This window comes from Podarcis filfolensis (genome assembly GCF_964270895.1).
Source record: "Podarcis filfolensis genome assembly, chromosome: 13".
NCBI classification, from domain to species: Eukaryota; Metazoa; Chordata; class Lepidosauria; order Squamata; family Lacertidae; genus Podarcis; species Podarcis filfolensis.
In genome coordinates this window covers 6,662,358-6,680,483 of record NC_139615.1, presented here as the reverse complement: position 1 = coordinate 6,680,483, position 18,126 = coordinate 6,662,358, and the positions used below count along the sequence as shown (strand labels likewise).

General features: G+C 48.6%; 1 protein-coding gene across 2 annotated transcripts; it reads right to left on the bottom strand.

Moving 5' to 3' along the window:
* Positions 1–7,163: 7,163 nt before the first annotated feature.
* On the bottom strand, positions 7,164–16,605 carry LOC310746985 (interleukin-25-like). Of its 2 annotated transcripts, XM_083581271.1 has the most exons (4): positions 16,539–16,605; positions 12,318–12,422; positions 9,983–10,224; positions 7,164–8,445 (listed from the first exon to the last, which is right to left on the bottom strand). In XM_083581271.1, exons 2-4 carry the CDS (start codon positions 12,333–12,335, stop codon positions 8,178–8,180), a joined length of 528 nt encoding a protein of 175 aa, XP_083437397.1. In that variant the 5' UTR covers positions 12,336–12,422; positions 16,539–16,605; the 3' UTR covers positions 7,164–8,177. The 2 variants fall into 2 exon arrangements, with proteins under 2 accessions (XP_083437397.1, XP_083437396.1); XM_083581270.1 differs by lacking the exon at positions 16,539–16,605 and having other exon boundaries at positions 12,318–12,629.
* Between the last annotated feature and the right edge of the window lie 1,521 nt (positions 16,606–18,126).

Here is an 18,126-nt window from a genome sequence, read left to right as displayed (position 1 = left end):
GGAAACCCAGCCAGATGGGCGGGGTAAAAATAATAAATTATTATTATTATTATTATTATTATTATTATTATTAAAGCAAACACACCTGCCCAAATAATCCTGGGAACTGTAGTTTTCCTCTCGTAGAGCTACATCCCCCCCCCCCCGGAAGGAGGGAGAAAAGAAAGAATCCTATGGAATCTTGAGGACTACGGCAGCACATTTGGCAAAAGCTGACCCAAAGCGTCGGCTGTTTACGCACTATGTCTTTAAAGCATACCCCCTCCCTCCGAAAGGTTCGTGGGAACTGTAGTTCACCCCTCATCGAGCTACAGTTCCCTGTCTGCTACCCAGTGATACTGAAGAAAAATTTAAAAGCTGGTGTGGAAGGCTTTTGTACAATCCTGGTCCTTTGCACCAGGCATCAAAATGGCTGCATGCACCATACATTTTTAACACACACACACACACACACACACACACACACACACATCCTGGGAACTGAAGCATCACAGACCTACAGCTTATTATTATATCACAACTGGAGAGAGAACTGTTGGAATGTAATGTAAAAGTGCTGTCTGAAATGTATAAAATATGATTGGAATGGGAGACAAAAGATGAGCAAGTAAAATCCTCAAGGATACATTGGGCAATAGATATTTGGCATAACAGAGGCATGGGAACATGGGAACGATGGTGGAATAGGGTTATAAAATTTACAGCATCTTATGGTCTAAGAGAAAATTATATGAAAATGATAAATCGATGGTATCTAACACCGAGTAAATTGGCAAAAATGTATAAATCGAAATCAAATAAGTGTTGGAAATGTAAAGAGAAAGAAGGTTCTTTTTATCGTATGTGGCGTCTTGTGGTAAGGTTAAAGCTTACTGGGAAATGATATACAGTAGTACCTCGGTTTACGAACTTAATCCGTTCTGGAAGTCCGTTCTTAAACCGAGGCACACTTTCCCTAATGAGGCCTGCCGCCAGCGGTGCCCTTCCACCGTTCAGATTCCATTCCTAGATCGAGGTAAAGTTCTCAAACCGGGACACTATTTCCAGTTTTGCGGAGTTAGTAAACCGAATTGTTCTTAAACTGGACTGTTCTTAAACTGAGGTACCACTGTATAATGAATTGAAAAGGATGTTTAAAATAATGTTTGTAAAACAAAACAAAACAAAAAACCCAGAAGCTTTTCTTTTGGGAATTATAGGGACAGAACTACCGAAACTGTAGAGAAACTTATTCATGTACTCGACTACAGCGGTAAGAATGCTACTCGCCCCAAAATGGAAAGAAGCAAAAGTCCCAGCAAAGGAAGAATGGAAAGCTGCGAAGCTATATGCACTTCCCCTGTCCCCCCCCACCCCCCGTTCCTCCGCCAGTGAGAATGCATACAAAAACTTATGGAATATGCAGAAATGGCAAAACTTACCGGAAGAATAAGAAATCAAGATAACAAACTTTTTATAAAAGAATGGAAACGGTTTATTGAATATTTACAGATAAATTGTGAACAGATAAAAACATTGGCAGGACTATTGAAATAACCTCCAGTTTGATAAGAGTATATATTTAAAGTAGATGAATAAATGATCAAGTTCAGTTCATTTGGATATGCAGAAGGTATTAAAAATAAATTTTAAGTAAGCACAGAATGAGGGGGAAGGAAGTCAAGTTTTGAAATGTTAAAATGATTGAAAATTGTAATAAATGTATAAACCTGAAAAGTATAAATAATTTTTTTATATTACAAAAATGTCTCTCTCATAACTCTCCAACGGTTTGACATTTCCCCCAAAGGCACATTCCATTGTCTCCCAAGAAAGATGAAAACAACAGCATTTATATCCCATCTTTTTCCTCTAAGGAGTTCATGGCGACTTACATGGTTCTTCCTCTCCTCGTTTTAATCTCCGCAACACCCCTGTGAGGTAAGTCAGGCTGAGAGGGAGTTACCTAGTGAGCTTCATGGCCAAGTGGGGATTTGAACCCTAGTCTCCCAAGTCTTAGTCCAGCACTCTAACCACTACACCACCGCTGCCTCACAGTTCCTAGTTCCACTAACAAACTGCAGGATTCATTCTCTCTCTCTCTCTCTCTCTCTCTCTCTCTCTCTCTCTCTTTGTGTGCTTTAAATGTATTTATCTATTTACATTCGTATACTGCCCTTCATCCAGTTCGCAACATAAAAGTACAAGATAAAAACACAAAATAATAAATGTACAGTTGCACATGCAGACTTTCTGTTGCCTGAAGCAATGGGCCGAGATGGCACTTTCCACATTCCAAGTACAAATACAGTGGTACCTCGGGTTAAGTACTTAATTCATTCTGCAGGGCCGTTCTTAACCTGAAACTGTTCTTAACCTGAAGCACCACTTTAGCTAATGGGGCCTCCTGCTGCTGCCACGCCGCCGGAGCACAATTTCTGTTCTCATCCTGAAGCAAAGTTCTTAACCTGAAGCACTATTTCTGGGTTAGCGGAGTCTGTAACCTGAAGCGTATGTAACCTGAAACATACGTAACCCGAGGTACCACTGTATCTGTGATCAGCAGGAGGCTAGTCTAGGGAGGGCAGGGCAGGCCATGTCCACCGCTCCTCAGAATCTGCCGCCTGAGGCAGCCCATTCACTCCATACACAGTTGCCTTCTTGTGAGTCAACCCATTTGTCCATTTAGCCCAGTATTGCCTACGCTTTCCAAGGATCCAGGCCCCTGCCTTGAGATCCCAGGGACTGAACCTGGGACCTTCTGCCTGCAGAGCAGATGCCGCGCCCCTGAGCTATGGCCCGTTCCCCACCCGACCCTCTTGCCAAACGGCAGGGCCGGCCCTGTTTCACAGACTGAAGCCCACAATGTGAACTGTTATCCTCGACTGGCACACGCAAACACGTGAGTGCATGCACACCGACGGGAGGGGGTGGGTGCCAGAATGGTAAATAGTGAGTTCAAAAGAGACTAGATTTGCATGAGATCCAGTCTGGGGACATTTCTCTACAGAACTACAATGCCTGTGAGATAAACACACAATGATCACTCACTTTCAAGGGCAGCCGGGCATTCTTGGCTATGCTTGAGACCCTTGCTCTTGCTCAACATGGCCTCTGTGCTTATCTGGTTTAGATTTGAGCTCCCAACAATCCATTTTATTACCAACCTTTCCCAAGTCCACATCTGTCTTGGAATCACTTTTAGATGTTGTAATCGCTTTGTGTGTTGGCTGCTCTGGACTCCTTTGAAAGGAAGAGCAGGATATAAATTTAACAAATAATAATGGAATAATAATGGCAGTGGGTTGCCTCAAAGGTATCAAAGATGATTATAAGTGTTGTTTGTTTGTTGATAAACTGCATTTTTAGTTACAGGTAGGTAGCCGTGTTGGTCTGCTGTAGTAAAAAATAATAATTAAAAATTCCTTCCAATAGCACCTTAGAGACCAACTAAGTTTTTTATTGGTATGCATGCACACTTCTTCAGATACACTGAAACAGAAGTCACCAGACCCTTATATATAGTGAGAGGGTGGGGAGGGGTATTACTCAGAAGGGTGGTGGGAATGGGTGATTAGAATAGAGACATTGCATTCTTATCTCATTATACATGATAAGCTATTTTTTGCCATCTCACCCTTTGCTTTTTCCTGTAACACGAATCAGTGGCGTAGCGTGGGGGATGCAGGGGGGGCCGGCCGCACCGGGCGCTACATCTGGGGGTTAGGGTTAGGGGGCGCAAATCCACGGGTTAGGGGGCGCAAATTACTTGCCTTGCCCCGGGTGCTGACAACCCACGCTACGCCACTGACACGAATTGCAGTCCTTAACAGTCGTCAACAGGTTTACCACACCTATCAGCCAATCACCCATTCCCACCACCCTTCTGAGTAATACCCCTCCCCAACTTCTCACTATATATAAGGGTCTCGTGACTTCTATTTCAGTGTATCTGAAGAAGTGTGCATGCACACGAAAACTCATACCAATAACAAACTTAGTTGGTCTCTAAGGTGCTACTTGGGACGCGGGTGGCACTGTGGGTTAAACCACAGAGCCTAGGACTTGCCGATCAGAAGGTCGGCGGTTCGAATCCCCACAATGGAGTGAGCTCCCGTTGCTCGGTCCCTGCTCCTGCCAACCTAGCAGTTCGAAAGCACTGTCAAAGTGCAAGTAGATAAACACTTTCCGGCAGGAAAGTGAATGGCGTTTCCGTGTGCTGCTCTGGTTCGCCAGAAGCGGCTTAGTCATGCTGGCCACATGACTTGGAAGCTGTGCCCCGGCTCCCACAGCCAATAAAGCGAGATGAGCGCTGCAACCCCAGAGTCGGCCACGACTGGACCTAATGATCAGGAGTCCCTTTACCTTTTAAGGTGCTACTGGAAGGAATTGTTTTATTTTGTTTTGACTGCATTTTCTTTACTCCCAAGAGCTCAAAAATATATTCAATATATTGATACAAGTCACAGATCATGGGCAGGCATCCCCCCAACCACAGCAGTGAGATCCCACAGAATCCGGAAATATCTAGATGCTGAGCTCAGGAGCCCAGCTGCCAACCCCCATCCACCTGCTCGGTCCAGAGTCCACACTCCATCTGGTTCTGGCAGAGAACTCCCATTCCTGATCTTCCAGGCTTCCCCGAACTCTCCTGCTCTGTCCCAAACACATCCCCTGAATTCTGATTCTGGCAGACAGGCAGGCAATGTGGTCAGAGTGACACGACCGACATTTATAAAAATACAAGGAGCAGGAAAGACATGTAGAGAGACAGAGTCTTCTTCTGTCCTTACGGTCGCTGTTTTCTTTCTCCAGGATTCCCTTGGCTCTGATGTGTCATGGGGGTGTTCCTGGGTGGGGCAGGTGGGGCAGAGCTCCCTTCACCGCCCCCCACTTGCCAGAGGTTTTTCTCCTGTCTCCCAGGGACACCCGTGTCACTTTGTTTCGGAAGGAAATCCCAGCCGGCTTTCCATGGCTACTGCAGGAGATTTGCATCTCACTCCGCGGTTTAGACGGGCAGGAAAATACCTGTGATAATACGCTGGGTAACCATGGCAAAGTAAACAGAGTGGGAATCCCAAGAACGGGAATGCTATGGATGTGAATTATGGGGCACTGGGGGATAGTGAGCTCTCCTTTTCCCTGGGCCCAAGCAGCCTCCGATTCCACCTTCCAAAATCTCAGTCCCGGAAGTCAAAATTCCATCCAAGAATATGTACAGTAACCAACACAGGCAAGGCCTCTTTGAGCATGTGCAGAGTGCCACCACACCTATCACTGTGTAGCTACAACTCACACACAAAGGAACGAAGTCCCAGGAAGGTTTTCACACCTTTTCTTGCCTGGAAAATGTTGGCACTAGTACGGGGGAGTTTGGTGTCTGTAATATCCAGCTTACCATCTCTCTCATTGAAGCCAGATAAGCCACATAGACCTTGGGAGGTAGCATTGCCCAGTGGTTAGAGAGCGGGATACCATCTCCCGCCGCCCTTGCTGGACTTCTGACCCTGGATCTTGTGTGCAGCAGGAGGAAATGCAACAGGTGGTGCATTCTCTTTCCTGTGTACTGTCTTGCATCACCTGTGATGTTTCTGTCTGTTCGACAGCTGCTCCCTGCACCAGATTCTTGCCCCAAATGAAGCTGAGTGACATTGAAACGCGGCAAATTCACGGCCCAAGCTGGTTCTCTGTGCTCTTGGCTGGTGGCAAGTATGATGACATCACACGACAGGCACCGTGACATCATCGTTGCAGGTAGCAACGTGGATCCATTAAGCCTTAAGTATATTCTCAAAGGAAAAGTGGCGTAACAGCTTCATTTGCGAATCATACAAAAAAATCTAAGGCGGGAGCAGTGAGCACACTTTGGTGAGAGATGAAAGCGGAGGGAGAGGAAAAGATATTCCTCGGGATAAGTCTGGGACTCTCACGGAAAGGGAGAGTCAGCAGCAGAGGGTGGGGGCCATGGACGTATCAGCTGCAGGGAGTCACAGAATCGTAGAAGGGCTGAGTTGGAAGGGACCCAGTAGATCACCTAGCCCAGGGGTCCTCAAACTACGGGCCGCGGGCTGCATCCGCCCCCCAAGGATACTGAACCCGGCCCTCTAACGCAGCCTTTCTCAACCTGTGGGTCCCCAGATGTTGTTGAACTACAACTCCCATTGCCCCTAGCTAGACCTCAGGGATGATGGGAGTTGTAGTCCAACAACATCTGGGGACCCACAAGTTGAGAACCGCTGCTAACGGGTCTACTTTTGTTTCCATCCTCCCTCCCCCCAATGCGTGGAGGAGAGGAGAAAAGGGAGAAGGAAAGGAAGGAAGAAGCCGGTCAGCGACGTCACAGGCGCCATCGCTAGGAGCCTTTCTCCGCTGTTGGGAGAAGGAAGGGAAGGGAGGCGGCGGCGAGGCCTGAGATCAAAACGCACTCCCGCGCTCACCCACCCGTTCTTTCGCCTCAGAGGAGCACTTGGCTGGGCTTGTGGTGGCCACACTCCCGGGGTGAGGGAGACTGGGGTGCGCCTAGCCTAGCCTGTGCTGGGAGGAACGGCTTTTAGTTTTACCTCAACCAAGGCTCCGTTCTCATTTCTCTCTCTTTTTTCCTCTCTCTCTCTCTCGCCATGAGGTGGTTTATTAGTATTTTGCAAAGTAGCAAACCAGAAAACTGAACATCGCAAGAAATCAAACAAGGTTATACTCAGCATAGACAATTTTCTCCTCATTGACATTGTGAGGTATTTTCCTCTTCTTCATGCAGTTGAGAAAGACCAGGGGACGACACTTTGGTAATCTTGCATCACTTGCTACGACTAGCAGTGACAAACGTGGAACCGGATATTGACCATCTCATTAGCCAAAAGCAGGCCCATACTCCCCATTGAAATACTTCTGAGTTTATGTTGATTCAAATCGTTCTCCGTTTTAAATATCGTATTGTTTTTCCTGTTTTTGGTGCACCACAAATAAAATATGTGCAGTGTGCACTGGAATTTGTTCATATTTTTTTCAAACTATAGTCTGGCCCCCAACCGTGTCGGAGGGACAGTGAACTGGCCCCCTGTTTAAAAAGTTTGAGGACCCCTGATCTAGCCCAACCTCCCGCAAAGGGAGGCGGAGTCCTGTTTTCTCTGGATGAAGAAGGCAAGACACATTCTGCTGTCTTTGGAATGTTTAATTGAAAATTTTAAAATAAAAAAGGCAAGATGGATAAGTTTCTTTGAGACAGCAGATAAGAGACAGCGGATTTCAGTGCAAGCGTACAAATAGCTGAGAAATGATCCTGACCTATAAATGTGGGCATTGCTAGCTATGGGGATGAGCAGAGGGTCACCCGCACAAGCCAGGATAGGGGATGGCAAGGCTTATCAGGGGATATTCTTCTGTAACAAGTTGCTCCTGCAACAATTCATGCGTGAACATTTCCCCCGTTGCGATTTTGTTTGCCTCTCGCTACCTTTATTCTCTAATGTTACTTAGAGTTGCCAACTTTTTCTGTGGACCCTGCTCCTATGTCTTTAGAAGTATCTGGCCAGATGTAGCGATATTTAGTGGGTGGCCAACTTTTTTCCCTTGCGAATGCTCCTCTACGTCTAACAGAAAATTCGCAGCTAAGCACACGTTAGAAGGCAGAGGAGCGTTTGCAGGAGAAAAAGTTGACTCCCGACTTTTGGCAGAGTGGGCAAACTGCAGTAAGAGAGAGAGAAGGATTTACTTAATCCGGGTTGATCTGCACTAGAATCCAATATCCCCCAATTGATATATCTGAATGTGTTAGAACAAGCCCTTTCGCTTTCTCCCAGCAAGGTCTACACTACAAAGCCCACCCATCTCTAGGGTAAGCTGTCCTGACAGCCCCCCCAAGGGCCCAGAGGGGGCCGGGATTCTGCAACAGCGCCAGAAACGCCATCCCCGATCCCTGTTCCTTCCGATGCTGTTCCAGCTGGTCCTCAGCGGCCTTTGGGGGAAGCCAAAGATTTGAATCCGATTTCAACTGGTCAGTTGAGGGAGCTTTTCCTTTTCAATTAATTCTAAAGTTAGAAATGAGCAAAGAGACAGTGAGGTTCTGGTGTACCCAGGTCCTGTGGGTGGACATGCGAGTGGCAGCCTGTGAGGGAAATGAACTCTGCACATGTTCAGAGGCTCCCTCCCTCTGAATCCCATCCACGGTTTTGCTCTGGGGATCCCCTTCCCGCTTCGAAGCCTCACTGTGTGGCCACACAGGTGCAGGCCACAGGCAAAGGATATTTCTGCCGCTCAAGGTAGAATGACTTGTTGACATTCGCACAAGGCCTCCGATAGTAGACGGTCATGTCAGCAAAGATTGGGACGGACACCCCGTTTCCCTCCTTCTTGACGAAGGTCTTTTGGGTGGCATTTTCCACAGGGTGCCTCAAGGAGACGCAGGAGTTTTGGCAGATACACTGGGCTTTCCAGAGGAGTCGAGGGTAGCGGGAGTCCTCAATGTCTTCCCTGGGGGAGCAAGAGAAAGGATAGGTCTGTTTTTGACCTTTTTAGGACTGGATGGTGGTCTGATGGGGGAATGCACTGGGATGCTGGTTGTGGAGCAAAGGAGAAATAAAACAAAACAAAACAAAACAAAACAAAACAAAACAAAACAAAACAAAACAAAACAAAACAAAACAAAACAAAACAAAATAAAATAAATGTGTGGGATGAGGGCTTTGGGGGACTAATGCTGGGTTAGATTAGCCTTCCCCAACCCGGCGCCCTCCAGATATCTTGGAAAGAAACTCCAGTCACCCCTGAAACTGGTCTGACTGGAAGGGACCCTGAGGAGCAACCAGTCCCTGCGAGGCAGGAATATTCGGGGATCAAAGCATAGGTCTCTTTTTGACCTTTTTAGGACTGGATGGTGGTCTGATGGGGGAATGCACTGGGATGCTGGTTGCGGAGCAAAGGAGAAATTAAAATATAAAATATAAAATATAAAATAATATAAAACATAAGTGTGGGATGAGGAGCTTTGGGGGACTAATGCTGGGTTAGATTTGCCTTCCAGAACCATAGCTGTCAAGTGTCCCTTATTTGAAGGGACAGTCCCTTATTCCAGCGCCATGTCCCGCTGCTGTCCCTTATTGATGGATGTCCCTTAAATGTCCCTTAAATGATGTCCCTTAAATTTCAAAGGAAGCAGCTCCTCTCCCTCCCTCCCTGCCGGCTTGTGTGTGGCTAGTTAATGCAAGCTGAGGAGGGTTTTGAATGCTGGATGCCATTTTGTTGCACGTGCTGCTGCAAACTTTGCAGTGCAAAGCCAGGCCGGGGAGCCATCTTAAGTTGAGGCTGCATAGGCCTTGTGGTGCATGTGATTCAGATTCTATTCAGTTGAACCTCTGGTTACAAAGTTGGTTGGACAGTGTTCTCGAAGCTACCCAGCATGCGTTTGACCAGACTGCAGGAGGACAGGAAGACTGGAGTGCGTGGAACAGGTGAGGCTGCAGGTCCCTTATTTTGGCGGCTGGTCCCTTATTTTTAAGACTGCTGGTCCCTTATTTTCAAATCTGTAAGTTGACAGCTATGTCCAGAACCTGGTGCCCTCCAGATATCTTGGAAAGGAACTCCAGTCACCCCTGAAACTGGTCTGACTGGAAGGGACCCTGAGGAGCAACCAGTCCCTGCGAGGCAGGAATATGCAGCTGTCCCATTCGGGGATCAAAGCTGCAACCTTGGCCCCCTCAGCACCCTGCTCTAACCAGCTGAGCTCTCTGGGAAATCTAGAGGGCATTGTTGGTGGTGCCTGGCAGGGCCAAAAGGGATGCCTCTTTATTTCCAGTCGGTGGTGGAGCAATAAAACTGCAAGCACATTTGGAAAGCTAAGCAGGGTCCGGTATGGTTTCAAATTGGATGGGAGAACACATTTGGAGATGCCTGCATTGCAGGGGGCAGGGTGGACTAGAGGACTCTGGGGGTCCCTTCCAACTCTCCGATTCTATGAAAATAGGACGGATGAGAAGGCAAAGGAATAAAAGGTACAATTGTTCTTTCTTACACATATCGCCAAGGAGAACTGGAGGCCATGTTCTTTACACCAGGAATCGAGCGGCAGTCGTCAGAGGAAGACACGGACCGGGAGGAACGGGCAGAATGGGCGGACTGGGCGGACTGGGAGGAATGGTTAGTGAGTTTCTTCACGACTTCATTGAGTGTCGTCTCTTCACAACAGTTGGAGGAGGACATGCATTGGAAGGCCTGGCTGGCCACAAACGTCGAGAGCAGGAAGCACATCGCAGCCTAGAAGAAAGAAGGAAGGAAGGAAGGAAGGAAGGAAGGAAGGAAGGAAGGAAGGAAGGAAGGGCAAGAGGGGGCAGGGGTCACAACTGGTCCTGGTGGAACAGCCCAAATGGGACTGCTCAAAACATTCATTTGCCTTACAGAGAAATCTAGCAGCCCATTTCCCACCCCCTTTTCCTCGCAGCCTTCCGAAGTTGGAGTACAGTGGTACCTCGGGTTAAGAACTTAATTTGTTCTGGAGGTCCGTTCTTAACCTGAAACTGTTCTTAACCTGAAGCACCACTTTAGCTAATGGGGCCTCCTGCTGCTGCCGCACCGCCGGAGCACGATTTCTGTTCTCATCCTGAAGCAAAGTTCTTAACCCGAGGTAATATTTCTGGGTTAGCGGAGTCTGTAACCTGAAGCGTATGTAACCCGCGGTACCTGAGGTACCACTGTATTCTATTCCCAGAATAACGTGGGCAGGGATCTTTCCAAAAACCTGCCTGCCAAATTGGCAGAATCAAGTGGTAGAGTCTTTCCTGGACTGTGTCATTTCAACCTGCTGACAGGGTGGTATACATTTTTGTAAAATAAAATAATTTTAAATGCATTCTATATATATGATCCGATATCTATGATTATATCCATGCTCTAATATAAGTATATTATATAGTAAATGATATATTTTATATATAACAATGCAATATATCTATACAGATATTGATACACACGTAAAATTTAAGCTGTGTTTTATGTGCATTTCCCCCCCCCCCACCACCACTTGGAGCTCTTTGATTAAGCTGCTTGTCAATCTTGCTAAGTAAATCCGTGAGGAAACTCGGAATCCTCCCCGCCAGAGGGATGGAAGGAAGAAGAAAACAGCCGCAATATCCTTGCACATCAAAATCGAGCATATAAGGGACAAGGCTGGGTTAGTCCTATTTCCCTGACATGCTACTTTTTTTACATTTCAGGTGCTCACCCCTTAGTGGAGGGGGGGGGGGATTTAGACTCCCAGCCCAGCCATTCGCCCCCCATTTGGAAATCTCACGTGCCAAAGTCAGGACAATGCTTGCCCTTCGGACAAAGTGGCCTTTGCTCTCTCTCCTCTTTTTCTAGCTGACCTCAATGAGCCAGGGAGCAACGTGGGGCAGCCCCACACAGTCGCTAGACCGAGTGAACTGAGAGTGGAAATTCATTCCCGTCTCCAAAATACAGGGATCAATATGGCTGCTGTGTCCCTAGTCCCCCCTCACGCCTACCAAGTTTCCAGACGGACAGAAATTAAACAGATGAGGCGTCAATGAATAATATAGAGCACAACGAATGATCAATAATCAGATGCCATTTAGATCGGGTGGGTGAAGCCCAGTTTGTGCGGCTAGACTACAACACCCATCATCCCTGACCCCTGGTCCTGCTTCCTAGGGATGATGGGAGTTGTAGTCCAACAACAGTGGAGACCCAAGTTTGAGAAACGCTAGACTGGGGGTCATCGCAGAAAGGAAACTTGAGAAAGGTGGGAAGATGATAAATCAAGGGGTTGCCCTCCGGTTATATTTACAGCTATCACTCTCACCAGTCCCAGCCAGGTTGGCCCATATGAGGAATGATGAGGAGGCGGCGTTAAAAATAATTCCCCACACTCCACAAGATGGCCGGTCTGACGTGGCTTTGACAGGGGGATCAGGCGAAGGCGTGGCGGAGGAGGGAAGGCCCTTGGACAGCTCTCAGCCTTAATGACAAAAATGGAACCCCCAAGCCCAGCAGCACTCTACCTCTGAATAGCAGCTACTGGCAAGGAAGAGCGGGAGGGGGCTGGGCCTCCAAGTGCCTCAGAAAGATCATCTGGTTGCCTCCTCTCAGAAGCCGAATGGATCTCCGCTTGGATCCAAGAAGACCCTCCTTAGGTTATTATGAGAGAGGCTTGAAGGTTTTGAGGATGGGGGCTATGCATCTGTTATTATGCTTGGAAGTCAAGAGCACAATTCATAGCCCCCCAAACATCTCTGGGAACTAGCAGCAGAACCCAAAGGGCCTCCCCATGGACCCTGCTTCAGCCTTCCCCCTGCCCCTTCCCTCCGTGTAAGGAGCAGGATTGGTGCCCTTACCAGCTGAGTCTTCTCCATGTCAGATCTCCGGGAGCAGGACCTCGTGTCTGTAGACGGCTCAGGGAACTGCTGTCACTCTGGGCCTCGGGATCCCTATTTTATCGCCTGCAAGATTCCATTCATTTATTCCATGCAAATTTTGGAATAATAAAAAAAGAACTGAGTGCCTGTTTCCTGAACGTATAATCAATGTCTCTTTTGTGTACCTTATGCTGGATGGGTAATAGAAGGTGCCCCCCAGGATCAAGGGACTCAAGCCCAGTGCGATATTAGCACCTGAGAAAATTGAATTTTACTTCCTTCCTCCCTTCCTCCCTTCCTCCTTCCTTCCTTCCAAGATGGAATTAGCTTTCAAATTGTGCGACTTTCCCACCTATTCATAACGTGCTTTACTTTTTACAGATTAAATCTTCTGGTCCAGACATCTGACCCACAAGCACCCAGGAGTTTGTGCCATGAACTAGTTACAGATAGGTAGCCGTGTTGGTCTGCCATAGTCAAAACAAAAAAATTTTTTTCTTCCAGTAGCACCTTAAAGACCAACTAAGTTAGTTCTTGGTATGAGCTTTCGTGTGCATGCACACTTCTTCAGATACTGAAGAAGTGTGCATGCACACGAAAGCTCATACCAACAACTGACTTAGTTGGTCTTTAAGGTGCTACTGGAAGAAAAAAATTTTTTTTTTGTTTTGCCATGAACTAGATAAGGATGGAGAAATTCTCGCTTGGAGCATCATCTCTAGAACGAACTCACCTTGCAATTTCTCTGAGAAGACCAGAGGAGCCCTCTTGGATCAGGACTGATTGCCCAGCGTCCGTCTGTTGTGCTCACGTCCTGTTTGCCTGTTTCCCTCTGGGGCATCTGATTGGCCAGTGTGAGAACAGGATGATGGAGCAGACAGGCCCTCGACCTCATCCAGACAGACTCGTCTTATTGAACTCTGAATCCAGAGTCTTTCTCCTGAGAGTGGACACTACTCAAGAAAACCCAAGATGAGCCATGAGAGTGTGAGTTCTTCCCTGTTGGCTCCTCCCTGCTACCTGGTATTCAGAGAAGATAGACTGCCCCTGACCATGGAGGTTCTCTCTGGTGCTCCACCGCTTGCTGCAAGGCTCTCCCTCAAAGGGCTGTTGCACCAGCACTGAGCAATGGGGGCTGAGAACATTTAATGCCCCCTCTTTCCTTGGAAGTGCATGGAGTCATGGACTGGGGAATAGCTTCATGGGGTCAAGAGCGAGCCAGCAGTCGATCACAGCCTGCACATTGCAATTAACTCTTCATTAGCAAAACTATGTTCTGCAGAGGGGTGTCAGGCCTCATGAGCACAGCGACTCCTCTCTGGCAGGTCTTGCCTCCAGGAAGCAGTGCTGAGACTAAGGGATCCTGCCTCCCCACAGCTGCCCCTCCTCTCCAGGGTTTGCCCCTAGCAATCAGAGACTGCGCCAGCATGAAGCCAACCTCTCCTCCGCCCTTTTCATGCCTCTACTGGCTCCAGGAGACCAGGTGGAGGGGAGCTTGTTGCAGCAGGAGGGGGAGACATCCAGGACTCTGTTCCAGTCTGACCCCTCTCTGCCTCTTGGCCTCCCTCCTCTCCTGCTTCAGCTTCTGCCTCCCCACTCCCTAAACCCTGCTGCCTCTTCCGTCCCTGACACCTTCCCCTGCCTCCCAGTCTTCTCCCTCTGACCACCCATTTTCCTCCGACTGCCAATCCTCAGGCTCTGAACCGTCTTCCCTTGGGGTTTCCCCAGCTGGTTTCTCCCACCATTCCTCTGGGGCCAGCCAGTCCATGACAATGAATGGGGTTGGCCCCCCACCTGGGCCAGGAGGAGGAGGCCCTGCAACCTGGAAATGTGTGGCTAGCCTTGACCTTCGCCCAGGCTCTCTGGGTCCCTGGCATCTCAGCTCCCGGGGTGGCAGCACACCAGCCAGACCCCACGGCCTCTGGAAAGATCGAGATGCTGAGCTCAGGAGCTGAGCTGCCCCCCGTCCACCTGCTCGGTCCAGAGTCCACCCCCCTCCTGGTTCTGGCAGAGAGCCCAGCCGTGTGGTCAAGGTGTGGTCCTGGCGGAGGGATGTCCCCTCAGGCAAGCAGTTTGATGCGTGGGCAGCCATGTTGATCTTTGGCCTGGGCTCTCCTGGTGGTTATGAAAATTCAGAAAGCTATTTTGTTTTTCTAGGATTCCCTCCGCCAAAGGTGCTTCTCAGAAGGCTGCTGGCCCTTCCCTGAAAGATAAGGCGGCTGTCCCTGAGTTACTTAGTCAAATGAGGAGCTGCGGCAGGGAGGGCTGACCCCTGTGAGACACCGTCGCTGCACATCACCCCGAAGCAGCTACAAACGGGGGGTACCTTCTTTGTACACCACAGCTGAACCCCAGGACCTCCCTTTTCTGATCTCCAGGGCTCAGCAGAGACCAGTTTTTCCTCTGCCCTGAGTGTGGCTTTTCCTCTGCTGCCTTTCTCCTTTGCTCAAAGCCACGAGAAGCTGCAAAACACAGGGGAACCTTCCTCAGTCAGGACAGGGCTGCATCGTTCGTTGCATATTAAAATGCTGTCATGTTGGAAACGTATAGAAATATTAGTGAATTTCAGTGGCGTGCAGGAATCGTGAATGGTCTGGTGGCAGCAGAAGGACAGAGAGCGTGCAGACATCCAGGCCCTGCAGGGATGGCGTGCAATGTTGGAAACACCCCCCGACACTTCTGGGGGCCAGCAAGTGGGGGGCACACAGGAGGGATGCAGGAGAAGGGTTCAGCTATTCTGGAGGACCAGGAACGCCATCAGGGACACAGCACAACATCTCTGCCATGCAAGGGCGAAAGCATCTTGCAAAGGAAGCAGATCTGCTGGGAGAAACACGGCTAGAGGGAACTGGGGGTGGGGCGTTAAGCCCCCGGAAGCGGAGAGGGCTGCTAAAAGGCAAAGCTCGCTTTGGGGCGGGGGGGGGGGGGAACTCTGCCAGCGACAATGATTTTGCTTCCTGCTCTGCTAATGCTCCCCAGAAGTGAGACCTCCGGCGTCACCACATATATGGAAAGGGCTGAGCGGTGGAGTTTGGTCCTTGAGCAAAATAGGGTTGCCAACTTTTCTGCGCTCGCAGGCTCCTCTGCAACGTGACTTGCATAAGCAGAGCTTGCTGATGGTGAAGGATGGGGTGAGAAAATGCAGAATGCTGGAAGAGTCTTGTAGTTGAGTGGAGAGCCAGCGTTCCTTGGTCTTCACAAAAGGAGTCTACAATAAGCTCAGTGGTTGCTGCTTTCCTACTTTTGGAACCCCTTGGAAACAGGCTGGGATGGGTATTTCCAAATGAGGGTACCATGCACAGGAACATAACCTCCAACATTTCTCTGATAAAAATAGGGATATCCTATTCCATAATGGAATAATAGTTCCAGCCACTCTGGGCTGCTTTGAACATATGTAAAGAATAAAAACCTAATAAAACATTAAACATTAAAGAAACTCCCCTATGCAGGGCTGCCTTCAGTTGTCTTCTAAAGGTTGTATGGTTACTGATTTCCTTGGCTCGCTGGTTGCTTAACTCCATACCCTGCAACATTTATCCAATGAAAATAACGACGTCCGAAGGAAAAGCGGGATGTACTGGGATCAAACTGGAAACTGGGATGGCTTCTGTAAATCTTGGACTGACTCTGGAAAATAGGGACACTTTGATGATATGCAGGGGCGCGCGCGCGCACACACACACACACATGCATATGCAACAGTCTAAACACTGGTAAATGTCGACAATCACCACATTTCTGACATTATCCAGATTGTATACTCGTGGATGCATTTGTGCGCATTATATTTCCGGTCAAAGCCAACATCAGGTTATATAATATTTCTATGGCGGGTGTGAGGATAGGAGCAAGAATTTTTTTCAACCCTGTCGCTCCTCACCAACGCCACGTAATCCTTATCCGTCCATCTCTGGGGTTCAATCCGCAGTCAAATTAGGTCGTCGTCGGAAAGCTGCTGCGGAACAATTGTCCTTCCCATTTTCTTCTGCCTCGCCAAGGTGTTTCTGGAGAAAGGGTGGAGCGAGCTTTTCGGGGAAAGAAACTTTTCCTCCCCTTTCCCCCCTGATGGAGGCTTCCCTCCTGTCTCCCAGGGACACGTCCCCCGATTGCTTTGTTTCGGAGAGAAATCCCAGCCAGCTTTCCACGGCTACTGCCGATTTGCATCTCACTCTGTAGCTGAGCTGGGCAGGAAAATACCTGTGCGGTTGGTTGATAATACGCTGGGTAACCATGGCGAAGTAAGCAGAGCGGGGATCCCAGGAACATCGGTACCGGGGGGTGGCTGGGTGGGTGGCGGTCAGGGGTGGGCGTAGCGCTCCTCATTTTCACATTGATTTTTGGGAAAGGGGTTCCTTGTGGTTATGGAAATCCTGCACGCTGTTTCCTTTTTCCGGGATTCCCTCGGCCAAAGGCCCCTCCCAGAGTTAAGGTGGAATCACCTTTAGGCCCATTATTGGCGAGGGAGGGCTGTGTCACGTACGCAGGAATGGGACCCGAACACAAGGCTGGTAAGAACTGACCAGCGTTGGTGGGAAATGACTCCAATTAAGGTTCAAGGAGACTCCAGACACGTACAATAAAAAACAGGGTTTTTTGGGATGTTTGTTTTTTTAGATTACTTTTTTATTCAAAATTAAAACAAAACATAGTGCTGGAGGAGACTCTTGAGAGTCCCATGGACTGCAAGAAGATCAACCCTATCCATTCTGAAGTGCTCACTGGAAGGACAGATCCTGAAGCTGAGGCTCCAAGACTTTGGCCACCTCATGAGAAGAGAAGACTCCCTGGAAAGACCCTGATGTTGGGAAAGATGGAGGGCACAAGGAGAAGGGGACGACAGAGGACGAGATGGTGGGACAGTGTTCTCGAAGCTACCAGCATGAGTCTGACCAAACTGCGGGAGCATAGCTGTCAAGTGTCCCTTATTTGAAGGGACAGTCCCTTATTCCAGGGCCATGTCCCGCTGCTGTCCCTTATTGATGGATGTCCCTTAAATGATGTCCCTTAAATTTCAAAGGAAGCAGCTCCTCTCCCTCCCTCCCTGCCGGCCAGGGAGGAGGAAGGCTCCAACTGTGTTGCTTGGCTGTGCTGCTCACCCAATAAGAAGTCTAAGAACTTGGAGCTTGCATGCCTTGTGTGTGTGGCTAGTTAATGCAAGCTGAGGGGGGTTTTGAATGCTGGACGCCATTTTGTTGCATGTGCTGCTGCAAACTTTGCAGTGCAAAGCCAGGCCAGGGAGCCATCTTAAGTTGAGGCTGCATAGGCCTTGTGGTGCATGTGATTCAGATTCTATTCAGTTGAACCTCTGGTTACAAAGTTGGTTGGACAGTGTTCTCGAAGCTACCAGCATGAGTTTGACCAGACTGCAGGAGGACAGGAAGACTGGAGTGCGTGGAACAGATGAGGCTGCAGGTCCCTTATTTTGGCGGCTGGTCCCTTATTTTCAAGGCTGCTGGTCCCTTATTTTCAAATCTGTAAGTTGACAGCTATGTGCGGGAGGCAGTGGAAGACAGGAGTGCCTGGCGTGCTCTGGTCCAGGGGGTCACGAAGAGTCGGACACGACTAAACAACTAAACAACAACAACAAAACAAAATATATTATCCAAAAACATATCATCCTTATTTTCCCCCATTTTTCCTCTCTCCCCCGAGCCCACCCACCCCCGACTTCCCTCAGTTCCAGTCTTTGATTTCTCTAAAAATGCTGTTTTCTGCATGTTACACTGTTGTATAGATCTTCAAACTATTTAGCTGATAATTATCAATAAAAGGTTTGTGAATGTTT

Bases quoted from the DNA above. Each gene is read 5' to 3' on its own strand.
- LOC310746985 (XM_083581271.1), bottom strand. The intron at 8,446-9,982 runs GTAAGAAAGAAC...TTGCTCCCCCAG, and splicing joins AGTTCTCCTTGGCGATATGT to GGAAGACATTGAGGACTCCC.